Source organism: Hippocampus bargibanti, linkage group LG06, assembly GCF_051943395.1.
Source record: "Hippocampus bargibanti isolate YZ-2025 linkage group LG06, ASM5194339v1, whole genome shotgun sequence".
NCBI classification, from domain to species: domain Eukaryota; kingdom Metazoa; phylum Chordata; class Actinopteri; order Syngnathiformes; family Syngnathidae; genus Hippocampus; species Hippocampus bargibanti.
In genome coordinates this window covers 24,816,924-24,832,051 of record NC_142739.1, presented here as the reverse complement: position 1 = coordinate 24,832,051, position 15,128 = coordinate 24,816,924, and the positions used below count along the sequence as shown (strand labels likewise).

The following is a 15,128-nucleotide window of genomic DNA, read 5'->3' as shown; positions in this document are numbered from 1 at the left end:
TTCCTTATTTTCTTCTGATATAGGGTCCACTTCCTCTTCTGAATCGGTTGTCTTGTTTGATATCAGAAAAAAATAGTTCTAGAGCCTCTTCAATGTCATAATGTACACCCATGGTGTCAGCACACAGAGAATTAGAGGTTCTATCATATGTAGCACCCCTATAATGCCTTGAAATGCACGAAAAAGTGTCGAAAACTTTTGTGGTGTGTAAAAAAAAAAAAAAAATCAACACGATTCGCCTCACGGGTCATTTTGACCCAAAGACCATATTTGTACTTTTTTTGTACAGCGTCATTAAAAATTGGAATAAAAACAAAATTTCCATATTTGATAGTTGGAGACAATATAGGAAAAGTCATAAAATGTCAAGCTAAAAAAATTGTGGGTGTTTTGGGGGAATTTTTAAAGACAGTCTGGATCATTTTGACCCGAGGACAACAGGAGGGAAATGAATTCTTCATTGAGAAACTAGTTCGATTGAGGTTCCCACACAATCACCCGACGATACAAATGGTGTGGGCATTTGTCGAGAGTGTGTTGGAACCATTGCGTTTTTCTACACCTCTGGAAGGAAGTGGACAATGAAAGCGTGCATGTCCTCGTGGGAACGCCATTCGACGACCATTCTCATTCCTGAAGTGCAGGAAGCCATAAATGAATGAAGTGCTATTCATTTAGCTTATAGGTGTCGTGTTCATCACGCGATGGCTCGAGGATATACGAAAAAGTCATGTTGTTTGTGAATGTATCTGTATTTTTTCATTTGTTCCTCACGATGTTAATTAACCAAATACAAATATTAGCTGCTCTTATAAACACGAACGGTGACTGGAAGTGATAAAACGCAATTCGTAGTTTTCAAACTTTTGTTCAGAATTGAATTAAAAGGAGGCAAGTGTTTCTTTTGAATGGCATGAGCGGCGGGTGCTTCGGCCTATTAGAATATTAAAGAGAGAAAGGAAAATACCTCTAATTTGTGTGACAGTATATGCAAACGAGGCCGATGGGAAGACAAACGTTACCTTCGGGGTGTGACGGTGGGAGAACGGAAAGCAGTCGATTCTCGCCGGAGGGGTTGAGGGGTACAGGTGTGAGTGAACAAAGTGGAGCAATCGCTCACACGTTCGTTCGTTCGTTCATTCATTCATTCATTCACACGTTTGAAAATAAAGGCACGCGTCAGTCCACGGGGCGCCGAGCATGCAACTACCTAAATTCGGAAGGAGGGCGATTGTCATTAACAATGCACCGGCTCATAGGCAAAATATACAAGACAAATATTCGACTTTAAACTATAACATATCATGAAATGTGACTTCTGGATCACAATTCGTGTGTTTGGGAGCACAAACGCTTAAGATAAGCGTTCACTTCTGTCGTGTAGAAAATGTGTTTAGTATTTATTTACGTATATGTATTTGTGTGTACGTGTTTACACTTTCAGTTGGAATTTATTCTTGAATTATGTGGTTTTCTCAACATTTAAAAAACGAAACTTTAAATGAAACGTGTAGATGATCATTATTATTTTTTTTAACATTAAATTAAAATTTTAAAAATATCCGAATAAGACTTCTCTCGTGTGGAAAATGTGTCCAGGATGCACGCATATTTGCGTATACGTGTGTATCGATGAGAAGGTTTCTTCAGCCGTCATCTGTACAAAAGTGAAGGTTTCGGACGTTTCGCCTCCTATCCAAGAGGCTTCGTCAGCGAACCTCTTGGATAGGAGGAGGCGAAACGTGAAGGTTTCGGACGTTTCGCCTCCTATCCAAGAGGCTTCGTCAGCGAACCTCTTGGATAGGAGGAGGCGAAACGTCCGAAACCTTCACTTTTGTACAGATGACGGCTGAAGAAACCTTCTCATCGATGGACCACTCCTGTACGACTGAGAGCTTACACAGACGTATACGTGTGTACACTTTCAGTTGGAATGAAGTCACGAAAGCCACCATTTTCGCTTGAATTATGTGGTTTTATCAACGTTAGAAAATCGAAACTTCCAATGAAACACGTATATGTTCATTATTGTTTTTTTTTCTGTAAATATTAAATTCATTTTTAAATGTCTGAATAAATGTCCTCTCGTGTGGGAAATATGTCCAGTTCGAGTTCACGTACGTATATGCATTTGTGTGTATGTCTTTACACTTTCGGTTGAATTCATTCATGCAACCATTTTCACTTGAAGTACGTATATGGTTTTATCAACATTTAAAAAAATGAAACTTTAAATGAAACACGTAGATGTGTATTATTTGTTATTTTCGTAAAAATTAAAATCATTTTTTAATGTCAGAATATGTGTTCTCTTCCCCCGTGTACAAAATGTGTCCAGTATTTACGTATATGTGTTTGTGTGTAGGTGGTGACACTTTCGGTTGGATTTTATTCACGAAAGCCAATATTTTCGCTTGAATTGTTCGGTTTTATCAACGTTTAAAAATCGAAACTTCAAATGAAACACGTAGATGTTCATTGTGTTTTTTTGTCAATATTAAATTCATTTTTTAAATGTCCGAATAAGTGTATTCACGTACGATATGTATTTGTGTGGATGTCTTTACACTTTCGGTTGAATTCATTCACGAAAGCAACCATTCTCACTTGAATTGTATGGTTTTTATCAACATTTAAAAACATGACACATTAATGAAACACGTAGATGTGCATTATTTTTTTTTTGTAAAAGTTAAAATCATTTTTTAAATGTCAGAATAGATGTTCTCTACTCTCGTGTAGAAAATGTGTCCAGTATTCACGTATATGTATCTGTGTGTACGTGTTTACACTTTCGGTTGAATTTATTCACGAACATCAGGGCATTTTCGCTTGAATTATGTGGTTTTATCAACATTTTAAAAAACCGAAACTTTAAATGAAACACATAGTTGTTCCTTATTATTTTTTGTAAACATTAAAATTTAAATAAAAAATGTCTGAATAGCTGAGTCCCAGAAATTTGACGCCATTACACGAATCCACACATCCGCAAAAGGCAACCATATGTCTTCCAAGACGTGAAAAGAAATAACACAATAACAGTCATTGAAGTGTCGTTTATGGTTGAATTTGGTGAGCAGCAAAAAAAGTTTCACGCAAAGCTTCACTTGTCGCGACATTCCTCTTTGAAGTATGTTTTCACACAGAAAGTGTGAGGCCATATCCGGATGTTTTATGCCAACCCCCCCTCCCCCCCCACACACACACACACACCCCCACCACCCCTCACGTACACGAGCTGTTCTCACGTCTGGGGGTCGCGTGGGGGTCTGTGCATTATGTCCACGTGCCCATGGATTTTAAGTGTCATGTCGGCACATGCGACAAAAAGTGTTATATATGAATAAACACGACGCCTATTAGAAGATGGATGACAGGCACACTTGCATTACGGCAGACGAATCTGAATTGGGATCGGAACGTTTATACTAATTTAATTACGATTCAGAAATTCTAACCAACATGCTGTTCAACAACTTCTGTTGGGAAAAAACGTTCGAAAAATGGCACACAAATATGTGAAGTGTCTCCTTTTTCTAAACGAACGTGGCGTTTTTTTTGTGTGTCGCACAATCCGATTCGAAAGGAGAGTGAGTGGGTGGAGCTTGTGGTGAGTTTTTATAGGTCAAGTGAGTTCTTTAGGGTCCACATTCAACTTTGACATTTGGTGGACTTGAGTCATGAAGATGTCTCAGCATTGTCAGCATGCAAACACAGACAGGAAGGTACGTGTTTTATTTATTATCATCGGATAATGATCGGAGCATGGAGCTATAAGGGAATAGAATTAATCATCTTCCTAAAAATGTTGATACTGTTTGTCTTCCACAGAATTTAAAACCTCTGGTGGAAAGACGACGACGAGAAAGAATAAATAGAAGCTTGGAGAACCTCAAAACTCTTTTGCTTACACCACAAGTAAATATGCCGCTTATATGAGACTTTTTGTATGAGGTAAAGATTATATCTACCTGAAAATTGAAGGTAAAACCACTTTAAAGGTTTAAACCCCTACAAGATTAGTCTACACACACAAACAAACGAAGAAACAAACAAACAAAAACACCTCCATTCGGTTTCATTTTTTCATGTATTTTTTTTTAGCACTGTTTTTCTGTATTTTTTTGATAATTGCTGTAAAATTGTAACTTTTGTAAAACGGTTGTGATTTTTTGTATTTGTTTATTATTTGGGTGATTTGTTTTTCATTTTGATTTATTCAAGTTTGCATTTACGTATTGTATTCTCCGTGTCTATTTTTTGGGATCACAAACCGTGGTATATGTGTCCCTCTAGTGGTAAGCAAGAGAATCACCGAAATAATCCATCATAACACACTTCTGATGTAGTACACGTGTTCGACTCGCTAACCTGGATAGCCAAATATTTTTTCAGATGGTCTTAAAAGTTGAGCTGTCAACATCAAAACTAACTTTGTAGTACAAAGCGGAAGTATTTGTCAACTAAGAAGCGAGGTCTAAAATCCGTTTAAATGCATGTGCGGTGTGTGTCTGTGTGTGCTACTGCCTGGTGTTTTTAACAGCTAGCTGGTGGGCGCAGGTTGGAGAAAGCAGAGATCCTGGAGCACACGGTCATGTTCTTGCAGCAACACGCCAACAAAGGGCATACGAAGCAGGTGCCGCACTCCTACCATCATGGGTTTTCCTCCTGCCTGCAGAGGGCTGCCCACTTCCTCCGATTCGAGGGCGATGGTGTGACCCACGCTGACTCCTCCTCCCCCTCCTCTTTTTCTTCATCTTCGTGCCCCGCTGCCTTCCCCCCGGTTCTCGGGGGTTCTTCCTGGAACGTCGTTCGCAACACGACGCCCCAAAAGAGACCCATCATGGCGGGGAGCTTGTGGAGACCCTGGACCTGATTTCCAACACGAGGGGGACAATGTCAGTGCAATAGAATGTCCAACTCCATATTTACTGTCATTTTATTCAGGACCGAAATCGACTGTGATGATGTTTTTCAACGCATGTTTGCACCTTTAATTTATTTAAATGTCGTGTGTAAATAAACAAAATGGGGCAAAAAAAAACCTTGTCATGTTGTAGTTCTATTTTTTACTGGTGTGAAATAGACTCAAACTGATCATTTCATAAAATGTTATTTTTTTTAATTTAATCTAATAAAACAAAAAAATGTTATACACAATTATGGAAAAAGTTTCCGTTTCGTGTCGAAAGTGCTGACACGTGCCAAAACCTGGGTTGTTTCACCTTATTGTTTGTTTAGGGTAATTTACTCAGTCTTATAAATGGATGAAAATTCCACCACGCGTTTCTAAATTCGTTATTTGTTTCAATAATACAGTAAAATGTAAAATAATATACATATTGAGATGATAACGAAGCGAAAATGCGGCAGCGGCGATCAAACGTTTTACAAAAAAAGCTTACTCCTCTTCGCACTTTCGTGCTATCCTCGTTTGCACTTCAACCATGGACACGAGTGTTTGCGTGAAGGTGGGAAATGTCCCCTCGCTCCTCACACTTGGAAATGACATTTAACAGCTCGTAAACACGCCGTGTTTGACTCCCACGAGTCAATAAAATTGATTGGTTTGACGTCAGACGAAATTGCGGAAAAAAAGAAAAAACTAGGAATGTATTTACACGTTGGACACAAGAAATTTTTTCAGCACTTTCGACAGACATTTAACCATATAAAATTTAAATTACGTACACCGTTCGTGAATGTTTGCACAGTTTAGAAGTGCTAAATAAATATGTACATACTGTATTGTATTTTGATTTGTTGTCCCAATCAATGGCAAGACAGTGCATGTAATGCTAATTTTGACACATTTAATTTTATTCCAGAACTGACTTTAAATGTTTATTTACTAAATTTCCTTACATATTACTTATACTCAAGTGGGCTTAACACGTTTATTGCGCTGTATTTGCTTTCGTATTATTTTTAAAGAAGCTGGGACTCGGACATTAGTTTGAAGTGTATTACTTCCGGGATGAGTGAACACTGGCGCGTCTGGCTGCCGCTGCTCACCCGCAGAAAAAATATCATGTGACTGTAAAGTGTCCTTGAGAGCTTTGAAAGGCGCTAGTAAATGAAATGTATTATTATGAAGATTTTCTGAATATTGTAGGTACTTTCATATACCACTAGAGGGAGTCCGCGCTACGTAACAGTAGTTGTACAGTACACAACTCCAATCTGCCGTAAATGAAATGAAAAAATACGATTTGCAAAACAACCGAAAAGTACAATCTATATTTTAGTGAATAAACTGAAAAAAAATAAGACATTCAATGCGGATAAACTCGAGTTTTAAGCAAATAATTAAGTTGAAATTTGATGGAGGCGACACAAAAAATAACTGCATAAACGTAACTGTATTTGATAATTTTGTCTCATACTAGGGAGTTGTACAAATAATGTACAATTACATAAAGGAATTCTCAACAATGTTATATTCTATATGGCACCAATGGTGTCAACGGTATATTCCAATTAGCATAGCATTTGAGGGATATGACATAATCACCAAAATCCACCATTTTTGTTGTTGCTTTAATCTGTTTTTGTAGTCATGTGACTTTTGCAAACTGAGCCTTCAATTGTTCATTTCCTGTGACCTGAGCAACAGTGACATTTTTAGTTGACAGCAAGTGGCAAAATGGCCGACCGACGTGGTCGATTAAAAACACACAGAATTTATATTCTGCAAAGCAATGTGAGTCATAGATTAGTTGGGCCAAATAGAAATATAAAGATTTTTGAGTTGATTAAGATCAATGCTGCCGTGGAGTGTCTGAAGCTCATAAATGTTGGCTTTCCAACAAAAGAAAAATAGTGATACCTTGGTTTACGAACTTAATTGGTTCCCAGACAAGAGTGTGTAAGGCGAAGTGTGTATCCCAAAAACTAATTTCCCATAAGAAACCATTGAGATGAGAATAATCCGTTCCCGGGTCCCCATAAAACATAATTTTCTAAGCCTTAAAAAGACACAAAATGTACATTATTTTATGTATAATAAATGTGCTCGGGTATTATAATTAAAGAAATAAACTGTGCTGTATAATAAAGTCATTTTATTTACCTTTGTGATGGTCGTTGGTGGCTTGATGGAATGGAGTGGCCGGTTTCATCAGCATTAAACACTTGATGAGGAACGTAACCTTCTTCTTTCACCATCTTGAGGAATGATCCCTTGTAGGTGCTTTCTCTGTGATAATTGTATCTAGTTCTTCGTCAATTGTGATCTGTTCAGCTGGGTTGATAGCTTTTTTGCATCAAGTGTACAGATGGCTTGTGCGGGTTATTTGTGGAGCCTGGTTGATGGGAATTTTAACCTTGCAGTCTACACTCTGCCTTTGAACTATCAAAGTTGAAACTCTCACTGTCATCTGCCTGTCTCTTTAATGTTTAAACCACCTACCCTCACTGCTGCGTACTTATTTGTGGAGCCGGATTGATGGAAATTTTAACCTTGCAGTCTACACTGTCTTTGAACTATCAAAGTTGAAATGAGTCCAAATTTCACTGTTTCCTATCCATTTTGTCACTCTCTCGCAGTCGTCTGCCTGTCTTTTTAATGTTTAAATCACCTCCCCTCACTGCTGTGTTCTTGACCAATCACGTGGCTTTAACCGAAGACTAGGGGTGGGGAATAGAGGACCAAAACTAGCCGGCTGCCATTTTCTTTTAGGAGAACAGGCTCATTCACGAACGACACATCACTCATTGTGGCAGCTCCGTGTGTATCCCGAAAAATAGTTTGTATGCCAAGGTAAAATTTTCATAAATGCAACGTTCATAAACCAAAAAGTTCATAAGCCAAGGGGTTCGTAAACCGAGGTATCGCTGTCAAACAAAAAAGTAAACTGGAGTTCATAAGTTGAAAAACACATACTGTTGCGGGACTCGTAAGTCATGGCGCCACTGCATTTGCTGCCCCAAAATTCCTCAACTTAACTTGCTATAAAAACTTTCCACCCTTTTGCAATCGTATTCTAAACACACTAACTCCTTTTTTATTTATCAGATGGATGCTTTAGAGTCTCGAAAACGTCCCGTGTTGCGCCCTCCGCCCCTTCCTCTAGCGCCGCCTCCGCCCCTTTTCCTCTTGGTTGCTCCCACTTCCTCCTTATCATCGCGAGTCCACAGGTTGTCGCAGCGTCCGGGCGCCTGGTACCCAGGCAGGCTGTGATCCAGAGGGTCTTTGGAAAGGAGAATCCAGATGACGGGTAGCTTCCTGCTAACGGTGATGCTATCCAGTCCGACGGCCACCTCCAAAGGCTCCCACACGTCAGTCAGCGTGGTGCTGGCCAGCGAGGTCAATTGATGGAGACCGCCCATGCGTCGTTTAACCACCTCGGCGCAAGTTATGGCTTTTGACACGCTTTTGCCGCTGGCCGTGAACACCAGCTGGCGGCAGAGGGGACGACTGGGCGGATCTTCGTTGACTTGGCCGTCCGCCCCGTCGCCGTCTTTGTCTACCTGCGGCTTGGCCTCGATGCGATTAAAGGCGTAGCGGAGAAGGTTGCGGATTTTGCTGCCATCTTTGACGCGCACCTGCGGCGTGCCAGGGATAAGGGTGAACGGACACACGGATGGCTGCTCTGTGCTGCGAGCTTTACTGTAATTCTCCATCTGCAAACACAAAATAAGGATTCAATTTTAGTTAAAAGGACAGCCGTCGCCTCCGGACAAGTTGTGTCCATAATTTGTAATATCACTTCAAATGACTTCTACTGAGCGCATTTTACAAAGATTCCACCGCATATAGCTATATTTTACGTTTTAAGACGTGTGCTGAATATTCAGGAAGTCTTGTTTTCGAGTCGATGACGACGCCTGACGTAACGTCACGTCTGGAACGCCCCTGACCGAGAAAGCGACACACAATGCATTTTGCGTACTTTGTTCGGTCTGAAAACATCGCGTTGATGGCGAAATTAGAAGGAAAAACACATAAATAATGCAATGGTGAATCGTTGTGTGTCGCACCAACACTACCAATTGCGGTAACACCATTTGGACACAAATTCTCAGCAGACAAATCAGCCCATTTCCAACGGAGCTTGTGCGCCATCTTGTGCATTTTCTGGGACGCTACATTGGAGAATTGATACGGAAGGACTTCTTTAATCGATTGCAAACATTTATGCTTTCCTCTTCAGAACTATTTGAATTATATTCATAACTGGATGAGTAACAAGAAAGCATCTTCTCCAAATCTGAACTCTCTGAAGCCATTGTTTTGTGTCTGGAGTATCCTGGCGTGACGTCACGAACCAGGGGGCAGGACCTTCTGAAACTCAACATTTCCGAGTGCATTTTGAAGCAGTTTTGGGACAGTTAAAGTCATTTTTATTGGTGTTTTGAATTTGACTAAAAATATCAGCCTGCGTGTTTTGGGTATTTTAGATGCTATAAAACGTTCATCTGTTGTCAGGTAGAAAACAAAAAAGGGTGTCCGTTGTACTTTAAAGTCAAGTCAATATTGCGTGTAAAAATATGTTCAATGTGACAACGCTAGTTTAAATATAATATGATTAAAACTGGTTTGGTGGAAAAAAGAATGAGGCAGTGTTCAGCCATTCAGGAAAGCTTACATATCATACATCATCGCTGGGTCTTCTTGATTAAAAATGATGTCAAAGGGCACTTCTTGCAGTTCAAATTGGAGGTAACAGTTGGGCGGTGTCACTTATATTCTAGGTGTGGTCACGAGAGGTTCACAATTACAGTCCATATATTTCAATTAAAAAACAATCTCAATGCGATAACTGATGAAGTGTTTTTTAATTTTAATTTTGCCACGTCGAATTGTAACCGATAAGAATATAGGTTAAGAAATTCATATTGTGTTAACTGTGTAAAACTCAATGCCATGTGTGACATTAGTTCACCGTGCCACTATTATGGTACAATATAATGGTTACACGAAGGTACATGTGGTGGCATCATAGATTCTTTCGTTCTTAGATTCTATTGTTGACACATGACGAAGATGGCAAAAGTTTTAGATTTCGGGAGTAGATAGCCAAAATGAACAAAAAGCTACATTATACGCTATTTTTTTTGCATAGACGTGTAACTAAGTAATTTACAACGTCCCTTTATTAGTTACAAAACAACCAACGCGGGAGGCTATGCTAGTTTTCGCAACCGGGGTCACTTCTAATTACACTCGCGACTGCCAAAAAAGTAATATCACACACACGCTCGCAAGAAACAGTACATTTTGCCTGCTCGCGTTGAATGTGAAACTTTGACTTACTTGGAATGTTATTTTCGTTTCTTTTCTTCTTTTCCTTCACATGTTTGGTATGTTTTTCATGTTGCCGTAAAGCAAAGCTGAGTGTCTCAAACTGCTTCTCGTTGACGTAGTTTGTAGGGGCGTGGCTTTGTCCTTGAGTCTGAGTGACTGAATGAAAGTTGATGTAGATAAAAACGCCCAAATCGTGACTGGTACGTGTTGTTTTTGCGATTAACGTTTATGTACACAAGTTCAGTAAAACCACCATTTCATCTTTACTTCTCGCGCCTGTTCTTTAAATATTCTTGCTTGCAGTTATCCAAATAAGACGTCAAAATGTTAACATTTCAACCCCACTTCAAATGTTTGGTAAAATGGTGATATAAAACAGAATGAAATGGGCAATTTTTAAACACGATTGTAGACCAAACCATATAATTTCCTCGAATAGAAATAAATTCTCTTAATAATAGCTTAGACTCTCGATGGCATTTCACACTCTAAGCCTTAAAGTGTGAAATGCCATCGAGAGGCTAATTTGTAAACTCACTGATCCTCCCCAAATAAATAAATAAATAAATAAATAAATAAATAAATAAATAAAAGGCCGGGCTAGCTATCTCTTAGCTAGCTAGCTTTCTATCCGAGTTACTCCCGGGTTGAGTGAATGCTGGCGCGTGTGGCTGCCGCTGCTCTCCCACAGAAAAACTGATCCTGTGACTGTAAAGTGACCTTAAGAGTTTTGAAAGGCGCTTATAAATCAAATATTATTATTAAAATAAATAAATAAATAAATAATACACAAATACATACGTAAATGCATAAACAAATAAACAAGTAAATAAATATGTAAATAAATACACAAATAAACGAATCAATAAAAAAATTATATATAAACAAAAAGAAAATAAATAAACAGATACATAAACAAGTAAATAAACGACATAAAAACTAACTAAATAACTTAACCTCTGAAAACATTTGCAGATATAAATTCTAAAAATTGGTTCTAAAGGATTTTAAAATTCTGTCCTAAAATTCAGTCAAACTTGAGCAACATAAAATGTGGACCATATGTCAAGAACAAAAAAAAAATCATTCAGAAACAGTCTCCCCAAAAGACACAGAAAGTCTGCAAATTTAATTTGAAGCAGGCGTTTGATTTTCCGTTTTTTTGCCATCCCCATCAAACTCAAACAATGAAACCAAAACCATTATCACTGTGCTTTGAATCATCCATTTATCCGTTTCCAGAGGTCCTTCCAGGACAAAGTCGTCATATTTTGTGCGAGTGCTACCAAATTTGAACATTGTATAAATGACAACGTTCACCCTGACGAGCGTGAGAATACGAGGAACTGTTTAGCACTGCTGGCGGCAACTTCAATAGTTTAGTACTGGCTCTGAGAAACCCCCCCCCCGCACGTCTTGTAATCATTGTGTTTATTATTCCTTCGGCAGATCAGTGATTGAATAAGTGAATGGTCGTTTGAGGTGGGGATGCAGGGTCTTAACATTTTTTTTTTTTTTTTTTTTTTTTTTTGGGGGGGGACTTTTTGTAAACATACGTATCCTAGTGAAAATGTACAGTTGGTAGTTTAGGGGTTTTCCAACATAACCCCCCCCCCCTCCAAAATCAGTCATGAGTGCCCCCCAGAGAGTTAAAAACAATCACTATTTAACATGGAATCTATCATAATTGCACTTATGAGAATGTCATAGGCAGCCATGTGTTAAATTAAACAGGAAGTCAGCCATTTTGGTTTAATGCAGCTACTTTGGACAAATTCCCTTAAAGGACAACCGACACCATTTTTATGTTTCCTAACTGACATAAAAAAATGTTTTATAGCATCTAAAATGCCCAAAACACGCAGGCTGATATTTCTAGTGAAATGCAAAACACCAATAAAAATGACTTAAAGTGTCCCAAAACTACTTCAAAATGACATCAGAGATGCTGAGTTTCAGAAAGTCCCGCCCCCCTGTTCGTGACGTCACGCCAGGGCGTCTTGCCTTGCTCTAGAATCAAAACAATGGCTTCGGATTCGGAGATGTTTTCTTGTTACTCATTCAGTTATGAATATGATTCAAATAGTTCTGAAGAGGAAAGCATAAATGTTTGCAATCGATTAAAGAAGTCCTCCCGTATCAATTCGAGCCGTCAGGACTCTAATGTAGCGTCCCAAAAAATGCGCAAGATGGCGTCCAAGCTCCGTTGGAAATGGGCTGATTTGTCTGCTGGGAATTTGTGTCAACTAGTATCAAATAGTAGTTTTGGTGCAACACACAACGATTCACCATCACATTATTTTTCCATCTAATTTCACCATCAACACAAAGTTTTCAGACGAAAAAAAGTACCCAAAATGCATTGTGTGTCGCTTTCTCGGTCAGGGGCGTTCCAGACGTGACGTAACGTCAGGAATCATCACCAACTCAAAAACAAGACTTCCTGAATATTTAGCACGCGTCTTAAAACGTAAAATCTAACTATATGCGGTGGAATATTGATAAAATACTCTCAGTAGAAGTCATTTGAAGTGATTTTACAAATTATAGACACAACTTGTCCCGAGGCGTCGGTTGTCCTTTAAGTGGAGATCACAAATGGAAATTATTTCACTCCATGTAATTTTGTTTCCCTAAATATGAAAAAAAACTGCTAATTGAAAACGGGTGTGTTGACTTTTTTATAAACCACCTGGTTTGGAGGAAGGTTTTTTTTTTGTAATAGAAAGAACCTTGACTTTAAAGACGTTTGCAAAAGAAATTGTACAGAATATTCCGTCAGTATATTCAGCACGAGTCTTAAAGCGTAAAATATAGCTATATCCCGTGGAATCTTTGTAAAATATGCTCAGTAGAAGTCATTTGAAGTCATATTACAAATTATGGACACAACTTGTCCGGAGGCATCGGTTGTCCTGTAATGGTGTCTTTGGAAAGTTAAAAAAAAAAACAGCCCTCAAACTAGTTTCACAGATGTATATGAAATTAGGTGGACATAGCAGGATGCGAAAAAAAAAGGCCTTAAGGATCCATGAGTGAAAATGTTAACACTATGTCGGCCATTTTGATTTGAATCCGCCATTTGGGGTGGATTAGAGGACTCATACTTGGAACTTCTATTCCACAATTGGAAGCACGTATGTCAAGAATTTACAGTAGTTATTGTGTGGCTCATTGGTGTCCAAACTACAGCACGAGGGCCATGTGTGGCCCACAATCAATTTTAAGCGGCCTGCGACATGACAATAAAACAAATTGAAGACATTTGAAAAATAATATCTTCCTCTTTGTTCTCTTTGACTGATTTATGATCACATCGCATTGAAAAATGGTTCCGTCACTGCAAGTTTTTTTTTTCCCTTTGGAATGTGAAGATGGGATTTAGCGACTTCTAAGTGCAGAGCTGGATCTAATCTTAGAGCGAGACGGCTTGTTGGCACCGCCAACAACTTGGACAAATCCTCAACAACTTGCCTCCAGATTTTAACTCATTCACTGCCAGACGTGCAAAAATGCATGCATTCCAGTGCCAGGGGTTTTGTCATTGTCACTTGAATTCCAGGACCCATAGAATATTGAGTTTTAGGATGACCTAAACAGTCAATACAGTGTTAGACTCTCTTCTTTCATCAGAAAAAAAAAGAGTTAATTCCTAAATTACACGGATCTGGAGTTATAAAAGCGTGAAATGGGGGCGGATGAACACAATACAATGCAATACATACATATTGGTTTATATAGTGCCTTAACAAAGCTGAAGGTTGAACAAAGCGCTAACATGGAAAAAAGGGAAAAGCTGCCCCTTTGTGGAACGGAAAAAAAAAAAATCCAAAGGCCAAGGCCAGCGCTTTATCAGCACCCAAGCATGAAAAAACAAAAGCCAAACAAATAAATTTGGGAATGGCAGGGAATGAGTGAAACAGACAGATGATGAAATACCTTACTGGAAAATACAAACAATATATACAGTGTATTTTCCGCGCCTTATGCGCAGGCGCGGCTTATATGTAACGTAATATTGAGCCCACCCCTGTAGAAGATGGAGTGTGTAACCCCAGCGCCTACTGTAGTGCAATATAATGTGCCGTGGCTTATATTTGGAAAACGTGTATATATTTATATGTTATATTTGTAAAAGTGCTGATAGTCCGGTGCGCCTTATACAGTGAGACCTTGGCTTACGAACTTAATTGGTTCCTAGACAGAGTGTGTAAGGCGAAAAATGTGTATCTAAAAAAAAAATTCCCATAGGAAACCATTAAAATGGGATTAATCCGTTCCCGGGTTTCCATAAAATATACTTTTCAACTAAATAAGCCTTAAAACTACACACAACATACCTTATTATATGTATAATAAATGTGCTATTGTATTGTAATGAAAGAAATACACTGCATTGTATCATAAAGTCACTTTATTTACATTTGTGATGGTCATTTATGGCTTGATGGAATGGCGTTGGAGGTCGAAGGTCAAAGGGAATTGCTGTTTGGAAAGAGAGGCGCATTACATGACGACTGTAATTAAAGAAATAAACTGTGCTGTAAAATAAAGTTTTATTTCCGTTTTTGATGGCTTATGGAAGGAGAGTCACCTGTTGGTAACTTAACCTCTGATGCTGTTCGGCCGCGTGCTTCCGCCGAAGATCACTCTGCCAGCCGTGGTGGGTGTGTATTATGAAAATAGTGCTTATTATAAGGTTTAATTTTCAGAAATTTGACGTTTGTAAGACAAAACGTTTGTAAGATGAGGTGTTTGTAAGTTGAGGTCTCACTGTATACAGACAAAAATTGAAAATACACCATTCATTGAGGGGTGCGCCTTATATTCTGTAACACCTTATCGACAGAAAAATACGATAATTGTTTTCTTGACT

The 15,128-nt window shown here is 38.8% G+C and overlaps 2 protein-coding genes across 2 annotated transcripts; one reads left to right on the top strand and one right to left on the bottom strand.

Moving 5' to 3' along the window:
- The first annotated feature begins 3,244 nt into the window (after positions 1-3,244).
- LOC148896926 (transcription factor HES-2-like) lies at positions 3,245-4,995 on the top strand. Its single transcript, XM_088999016.1, has 3 exons — positions 3,245-3,728; positions 3,835-3,921; positions 4,547-4,995. The coding sequence occupies exons 1-3, from the start codon at positions 3,684-3,686 to the stop codon at positions 4,877-4,879; spliced, it is 465 nt and encodes a 154-aa protein (XP_088855142.1). The 5' UTR covers positions 3,245-3,683; the 3' UTR covers positions 4,880-4,995.
- Positions 4,996-6,223: 1,228 nt separating this feature from the next.
- On the bottom strand, positions 6,224-10,363 carry rpp25l (ribonuclease P/MRP 25 subunit-like). The gene is made up of 2 exons (XM_088998580.1): positions 10,262-10,363; positions 6,224-8,628 (listed from the first exon to the last, which is right to left on the bottom strand). Exon 2 carries the CDS (start codon positions 8,626-8,628, stop codon positions 8,017-8,019), a length of 612 nt encoding a protein of 203 aa, XP_088854706.1. The 5' UTR covers positions 10,262-10,363; the 3' UTR covers positions 6,224-8,016.
- Positions 10,364-15,128: the final 4,765 nt, after the last annotated feature.